General features: G+C 47.5%; 1 protein-coding gene across 1 annotated transcript in view; it reads left to right on the forward strand.

Annotated features, from left to right (window-relative positions):
* The window catches only part of LOC139402661 (general transcription factor IIIC, polypeptide 3), a 17609-nt gene extending 9391 nt beyond the window's left edge, over positions 1-8218 (forward strand). The window contains exons 11-20 of the mRNA XM_071146550.1: positions 1-4; positions 737-838; positions 935-1070; positions 1384-1526; positions 1709-1791; positions 3824-3878; positions 4084-4219; positions 4598-4722; positions 5917-6069; positions 6200-8218. The exon at positions 1-4 is cut by the window's left edge and continues 199 nt beyond it. Of these exons, the coding sequence (XP_071002651.1) occupies positions 1-4; positions 737-838; positions 935-1070; positions 1384-1526; positions 1709-1791; positions 3824-3878; positions 4084-4219; positions 4598-4722; positions 5917-6069; positions 6200-6322 (1060 nt within the window). The 3' untranslated portion in view covers positions 6323-8218. The remainder of the gene's footprint in view (positions 5-736; positions 839-934; positions 1071-1383; positions 1527-1708; positions 1792-3823; positions 3879-4083; positions 4220-4597; positions 4723-5916; positions 6070-6199) is intronic.
* Positions 8219-8507: the final 289 nt, after the last annotated feature.

Consider the following 8507-nt stretch of genomic DNA (forward strand, 5'->3'; position numbering starts at 1 on the left):
GCAGGCAGGTGGAGGGGGGGAGGGAGGGAGGGAGGGGGGAGGGAGGGAGAGGAGGGGGGAGGGAGGGAGGGAGGGGGGAGGGAGGGAGGGAGGGGGAGAGGGAGAGGAGGGGGAGGGAGGGGGGAGGGAGGGAGAGGAGGAGGGAGGGTGGAGGGTGGAGCGGTGTGTGTACTGATTATCCCTTTGTGTGTGTGTGTACTGATTATCCCTTTGTGTGTGCGTGTGTGTGTGTGTTGTGTACTGATTATCCCTGTGTGTGTTGTGTACTGATTATCCCTGTGTGTGTTGTGTACTGATTATCCCTGTGTGTGTGTGTGTGTGTGTGTGTACTGATTATCCCTGTGTGTGTACTGATTATCCCTGTGTGTGTGTGTGTGTGTGTGTGTGTGTGTGTACTGATTATCCCTTTGTGTGTGTACTGATTATCCCTGTGTGGTGTGTGTGTGTGTGTGTGTGTGTGTGTTGTGTGTGTGTGTGTGTACTGATTATCCCTGTGTGGTGTGTTGTGTTGTGTGTGTGTGTGGTGTGTGCGTGTTGTGTGGTGTGTGTGTGGTGTGTGTGTGTTGTGTTGTGTGTGTGTGTGTGTGTGTACTGATTATCCCTGTGCGGTGTGTTGTGTGTGGTGTGTGTGTGTGGTGTGTGTGTGTGTGTGCGTGTGTACTGATTATCCCTGTGTGTGTGTGTGTGTGTAATGATTATCCCTGTGTGTTGTGTTGTGTGTGTGTGTGTGATCCAGGAGTTGAAGCTGCTGCTCCACCGCTCTACTCTCCTGCGTTCCCAAGGCCGACTGGATGACTACCTGGATACCATGCTGACCATGCTGGCTATGCTGCTGAAGGTAGGCTTCTAACACACACACACACACACACACACACACACACACACACACACACACACACATTGATGTTGTTCCTACTGATGTTGTGTCATTCAGGTGGCTATGACGCGGGCCCAGGTGTGTGTCAAAGCCAGCATGTGGGCGGGGGTCAGACACCTGCGTCTGGTCAAGGTGTCTAAGGACCTGGTGTCAGACATCCACGACCAGGAGGCAGCCTACCAGGACATCAGTGGTAAGACTCCTCTGATTGGTCACGTGTTACAGATGTACTGAGAGGTTACAGACCCAAAAAGAGAAACGATTAAGCAATGTTCTCTCTCACTCACTCACTTCCATCTCTCTCTCTCTCTCTTTTACTCACTTCCATCTCTCACTCACTCACTTCCATCTCTCACTCACTCACTTCCATCTCTCTCTCTCTCTCTCTCTCTCTCTCTCTCTCTCTCTCTCTCTCTCTACTCACTTCCATCTCTCTCACTCACTCCCTCCCTCCCTCCCTCCCTCCCTCCCTCCCTCCCTCCCTCCCTCCCTCCCTCCCTCCCCAGGTAAGACCAGTGTGTTGTCTCGTGAGGACTGGTGGTTGCTGTTGGTGAGGTGTGTGTGTACCCTGTGTGAGATGAAGCGTTTTAAAGAGGCAGAGCTGCTGGTAGACTCTTCTCTGGAGTTCTACTCCTTCTATGACGTCAAGGTAAACAGGAACTAGCTGCTGTTTTCTGGCACTTTCACTTCCTGTCATTAAAATGTAAGAAATTGTTCATTATAAAGAAAATGTTTTGTATTTGAAAAATGACTCATTTATTGTTATATCTTTCTAAATGTGTTGTTAGCACTTTGTTGGTTAAATCTACAGGACAGTAATGTGTTGTTTAGGTGAAGAGGAAAGAGCTGGAGTTCTTTGGTCTGTCGGCTGCTTTCCTGGACCATAACTACCGCAAGGCCTACGATTACATCAGGTCAGACTGGCTGTCCTACTGGCTGTCCTACTGACTGTCCTACTGTCTGTCCTACTGGCTGTCCTACTGACTGTCCTGCTGACTGTCCTGCTGACTGTCCTGCTGACTGTCCTACTGGCTGTCCTACTGACTGTCCTACTGGCTGTCCTACTGGCTGTCCTACTGACTGTCCTGCTGACTGTCCTACTGGCTGTCCTACTGACTGTCCTGCTGACTGTCCTACTGGCTGACTGGCTGTCCTACTGACTGTCCTACTGGCTGTCCTACTGGCTGTCCTACTGACTGTCCTGCTGACTGTCCTACTGACTGTCCTGCTGACTGTCCTGCTGACTGTCCTACTGGCTGTCCTACTGACTGTCCTGCTGACTGTCCTGCTGGCTGTCCTACTGACTGTCCTGCTGACTGGCTGTCCTAATGACTGGCTGTCCTGCTGACTGTCCTCCTGACTGTCCTACTGACTGTCCTACTGACTGACTGTCCTACTGACTGTCCTACTGACTGTCCTACTAACTGGCTGTCCTAATGACTGGCTGTCCTGCTGACTGTCCTACTGACTGTCCTGCTGACTGGCTGTCCTAATGACTGTCTGTCCTACTGGCTGTCCTGCTGACTGTCCTACTGACTGTCCTACTGACTGGCTGTCCTACTGACTGTCCTACTGGCTGTCCTACTGGCTGTCCTACTGACTGTCCTACTGACTGTCCTACTGACTGTCCTGCTGACTGTCCTGCTGACTGTCCTACTGACTGTCCTACTGACTGTGCTGTCCTGCTGACTGTCCTGCTGACTGTCCTACTGACTGTCCTACTGACTGTCCTGCTGACTGTCCTGCTGACTGTCCTACTGACTGTCCTACTGACTGTCCTACTGACTGGCTGTCCTGCTGACTGTCCTACTGACTGTCCTACTGACTGTCCTACTGACTGGCTGTCCTGCTGACTGTCTGTCCGACTGGCTGTCCTACTGACTGTCCTACTGACTGTCCTACTGACTGGCTGTCCTGCTGACTGTCCTGCTGACTGTCTGTCCTACTGACTGGCTGTCCTGCTGACTGTCCTGCTGACTGTCCTGCTGACTGTCCTACTGACTGTCCTACTGACTGTCCTACTGACTGACTGTCCTGCTGACTGTCTGTCCGACTGGCTGTCCTACTGACTGTCCTACTGACTGTCCTACTGACTGGCTGTCCTGCTGACTGTCCTGCTGACTGTCTGTCCTACTGACTGGCTGTCCTGACTGACTGTCCTGCTGACTGTCCTGCTGACTGTCCTACTGACTGTCCTGCTGACTGTCCTGCTGACTGTCCTGCTGACTGTCCTGCTGACTGGCTGTCCTGCTGACTGACTGTCCTACTGACTGACTGTCCTCTGTCCTACTGACTGGCTGTCCTGCTGACTGTCCTACTGAGTGTCCTACTGACTGGCTGTCCTACTGACTGTCCTACTGACTGACTGTCCTCTGTCCTACTGACTGGCTGTCCTGCTGACAGACTGACTGTCCTGCTGACTGTCCTGCTGACTGTCCTACTGACTGTCCTGCTGACTGGCTGTCCTACTGACTGTCCTACTGACTGACTGTCCTCTGTCCTACTGACTGGCTGTCCTGCTGACTGTCCTGCTGACTGTCCTACTGACTGTCCTGCTGACTGGCTGTCCTACTGGCTGTCCTACTGACTGTCCTACTGACTGACTGTCCTCTGTACTACTGACTGACTGACTGTCCTACTGACTGACTGTCCTACTGACTGACCTACTGGCTGTCCTACTGACTGACTGTCCTACTGACGGACTGTCCTACTGACGGACTGTCCTGCTGACTGTCCTGCTGACTGGCTGTCCTACTGACTGACTGTCCTACTGACTGACTGTCCTACTGACTGACTGTCCTACTGACGGACTGTCCTGCTGACTCCAGAAACAGCTTCCTCCTAGTCATAGACACTCATTGTGTGTTAGATCAGGAGGTGTACCAGGGCTTATTCTGAGTGTGTGAGGACCATATTGACCTCTAACCTCCATCCATCTGTCTATAGACTGACGCTGATGGAGAAGCAGGAGTGGCCCATGCTGTGGAATGTATTCAACCAGGTGATCCTTCACACACATACACACACACACACACCAGCTCACTCATTCTCCCTGTCAAATCAAATTGTATTTGTCACATACACATGGTTAGCAGATGTTAATGCGAGTGTAGCGAAATGCTTGTGCTTCTAGTTCCGACAATGCAGTAATAACCAACAAGTAATCTAGCTAACAATTCCCTGTCCTCCCTGTCCTCTCCCACCAGGTGACCCTTCACTCCCAGGACGTGCGTCATCATCGGTTCTGTCTGCGTCTGATGATGAAGAACCCAGACAACCACGCCCTGTGTGTTCTCAGTGGACACAACGCACTGGTGTCTGGCAGCTTCAAACACGCACTCGGTACGACCACACAGATGCATACTACAGATGCATACTACATAAAACTATGACCTTCTAGCCAGGGGAATGGTTTATGCACATCCAGGCTAATGTGGAATCCAAGTAGGAATTAATCTGTCTCTCTCTCTTTCTCTCTGTGTCTCTTTCTCTCTGTGTCTCTTTCTCTCTGTGTCTCTCTCTCTCTGTGTCTCTCTCTCTCTGTGTGTCTCTCTCTCTCTGTGTGTCTCTCTCTCTCTGTGTGTCTCTCTCTCTGTGTCTCTCTCTCTCTGTGTCTCTCTCTCTCTGTGTCTCTCTCTCTCTGTGTCTCTGTCTCTCTCTCTGTCTCTCTCTGTGTGTCTCTCTCTGTGTCTCTCTCTCTGTCTCTCTCTCTGTCTCTAGGTCAGTATGTTCAGGCGTTCAGGTCTAAGCCAGATGAACCTCTGTACAGTCTGTGTGTTGGCCTCACCTTCTTCCACATGGCGTCTCAGAAGTTTGTGGTTAAACGCCACCCGCTAATACTGCAGGTCAGACTCCTATTGTGTCCCATAGATACATCCTATAGGTTCTATACAGTTGTATTGTGTCTCATAGATACATCCTATAGGTTCTATACAGTTGTATTGTGTCCCATAGATACATCCTATAGGTTCTATACAGTTGTATTGTGTCCCATAGATACATCCTATAGGTTATATACAGTTGTATTGTGTCTCATAGATACATCCTATAGGTTCTATACAGTTGTATTGTGTCCCATAGATACATCCTATAGGTTCTATACAGTTGTATTGTGTCCCATAGATACATCCTATAGGTTATATACAGTTGTATAGTGTCCCATAGATACATCCTATAGGTTCTATACAGTTGTATTGTGTCCCATAGATACATCCTATAGGTTCTATACAGTTGTATTGTGTCCCATAGATACATCCTATAGGTTCTATACAGTTGTATTGTGTCCCATAGATACATCCTATAGGTTCTATACAGTTGTATTGTGTCCCATAGATACATCCTATAGGTTATATACAGTTGTATTGTGTCCCATAGATACATCCTATAGGTTCTATACAGTTGTATTGTGTCCCATAGATACATCCTATAGGTTATATACAGTTGTATTGTGTCCCATAGATACATCCTATAGGTTCTATACAGTTGTATTGTGTCCCATAGATACATCCTATAGGTTATATACAGTTGTATTGTGTCCCATAGATACATCCTATAGGTTCTATACAGTTGTATTGTGTCCCATAGATACATCCTATAGGTTCTATATACAGTATCATTGGTCAACTTCTAGTGTGTGTGTGTGTGTAGACCTGTGTGTGTGTAGACCTGTGTGTGTGTAGACCTGTGTGTGTGTGTGTGTGTGTGTGTGTGTGTAGACGTGTGTGTGTGTGTGTAGACCTGTGTGTGTGTAGACCTGTGTGTGTGTAGACCTGTGTGTGTGTAGACCTGTGTGTGTATAGACCTGTGTGTGTGTGTGTATAGACCTGTGTGTGTGTGTATAGACCTGTGTGTGTGTATAGACCCTATGTGTCGTGTGTATAGACCCTATGTGTAGACCCTGTGTGTGTGTGTGTGTGTGTGTGTGTGTGTGTAGATCCTATGTGTCGTGTGTGTGTGTGTGTAGACCCTATGTGTTGTGTGTGTGTGTGTGTGTCGTGTGTGTTTTGTGTCATAACGTGTGTGTCTGTGTGTTGTGGCAGGGATTCTCATTCCTGTGGCGTTACGTGGAGCAGCGTGGGCCCTGCCAGGAGAGCATGTACAACCTGGGACGGGCCCTGCAGCAGATGGGCCTGGCACACCTCGCCATTCACTATTACCACAAGGCTCTCAGCTTCCCTCCTCTTACACTAGAGGTATCTACTACAGACACACCTCTCCATTCACTATTACCACAAGGCTCTCAGCTTCCCTCCTCTTACACTAGAGGTATATACTACAGACACACACACCTCATCTCTTCATTCACTCATCTCTCTCCTACAGGGTATTGCGGATGACCAGGTAGACCTGCGTAGAGAGATAGCCTTCAACCTGTCAATCATCTACCAGGCCAGTGGAAACACTGAGATGGTACGGCACCTCATCAACACATACTGCACTGTATAAAGACCTATCAGGTCCTCATTACTGAACTGTATAATGACCTATCAGGTCCTCTATACTGAACTGTATAATGACCTATCAGGTCCTCATTACTGAACTGTATAATGACCTATCAGGTCCTCATTACTGAACTGTATAATGACCTATCAGGTCCTCTATACTGAACTGTATAATGACCTATCAGGTCCTCTATACTGAACTGTATAATGACCTATCAGGTCCTCTATACTGAACTGTATAATGACCTATCAGGTCCTCTATACTGAACTGTATAATGACCTATCAGGTCCTCATTACTGAACTGTATAATGACCTATCAGGTCCTCATTACTGAACTGTATAATGACCTATCAGGTCCTCTATACTGAACTATATAATGACCTATCAGGTCCTCATTACTGAACTGTATAATGACCTATCAGGTCCTCTATACTGAACTGTATAATGACCTATCAGGTCCTCTATACTGAACTGTATAATGACCTATCAGGTCCTCTATACTGAACTGTATAATGACCTATCAGGTCCTCATTACTGAACTGTATAATGACCTATCAGGTCCTCTATACTGAACTGTATAATGACCTATCAGGTCCTCATTACTGCTCTGTATAATGACCTATCAGGTCCTCTATACTGAACTGTAATGACCTATCAGGTCCCATGTGATGTGTATTAGGAGACATAATTGATGGCATAAAATAGTGTTTCCTCAAATATGTTTTTCTACAGCGGTGGCAAAGTTAGTGTAGTGGGTGTGGCCAATGGCACGGTCTCCGACCGAAAATGAGCAGAGATGTTTTGGTTTTTTAAAGCTAAATTCCTTCAATTGTACACATTTTGCAGTGGTTTATGCCTTGTTCTTATGCTATCTGAATGACTCAAACATTATAATAAAATCAATGGGGGCCCCCTGACATGATATTTGGGGAATTTTGGATTCTCCCCGACTGTTTATTTTATTTTGGTGATTATACTTTTTGTTCTCAAAGATAATCTTTGTACTGCAACGCCAGCTGTGCCACCAGAGACTCTGGGTTCGCGCCCAGGCTCTGTCCTAACCGGCCGCGACCGGGAGGTCCGTGGGGCGATTGGCCTAGCGTCGTCCGGGTTAGGGAGTGTTTGGCCGGTAGGGAAATCCTTGTCTCATCGCGCACCAGCGACTCCTGTGGCGGGCCGGGCGCAGTGTGCGCTAACCAAGGTAGCCAGGTGCACGGTGTTTCCTCCGACACATTGGTGCGGCTGGCTTCCGGGTTGGATGGCTCTGTGTTAAGAAGCAGTGCGGCTTGGTTGGGTTGTGTATCAGAGGACGCATGACTTTCAACCTTCGTCTCTCCCGAGCCCGTACGGGAGTTGTAGTGATGAGACAAGATAGTAGCTACTAAACAATTGGATACCACGAAATTGGGGAGAAAAAGGGGTTAAATAAAAAATATATAATCTTTTAAAAAATCTATCTCTCCATTAGCTTTTCTACATAGAAATATATATAAATGTTTTCTGGGGGGAGTGGCAGCACGGGCCGCCACTGCTAAATGCATATAGGGGAAACACTGTAATGTCATGTGATGTCCTGACCTATACCATAGGAATATGATTACACTGTAGGATGTGTAGGAAGTCCTACTGTAGGAATACTAGATGTATCCAGGGGTCACATTTAAAATCACCCCATATATACCATAGGAATACTAGATGTATCCAGGGGTCACATTTAAAATCACCCCAGTCGGTTACATCCTTGTTCCACAGCCTTGCTAAAAAACTGTCTAAAGATGTAAAAATGGAAACATGTTTTGATTATGTTGTCAACAACACCTTATGTTTACTCTGACTTGTGTACATATATTTTGTAGAAAAATGTATTTGAATACACTGAAAAAAAAAAAAAAATCTGTTTATTAACCATTTGTGGTGCCTTTTGTTTTTACCTGACCCAGAAGCCTGATATTGTTGGAAAAATATCTGACCGGCTGCTTCGTTTTGCTACAGGGATTATAAAAGTGAGATCGACCAAATCCCTCCGTCCATCTCTCTACCATCTGCTAACATCTTGTCCCTGCTACCTCATAGTGCTAGTGATACATCTAGCCTACTTTCATCCACTATGCTCGTATACTGACTGATGACGCTGGTCAAAACAACGTTATGCCGCGCCAGCTAGCGCACGGTTGACCAGACAAAGCTT

Source organism: Oncorhynchus clarkii, unplaced genomic scaffold (genome assembly GCF_045791955.1).
Source record: "Oncorhynchus clarkii lewisi isolate Uvic-CL-2024 unplaced genomic scaffold, UVic_Ocla_1.0 unplaced_contig_5436_pilon_pilon, whole genome shotgun sequence".
NCBI classification, from domain to species: Eukaryota; Metazoa; Chordata; class Actinopteri; order Salmoniformes; family Salmonidae; genus Oncorhynchus; species Oncorhynchus clarkii.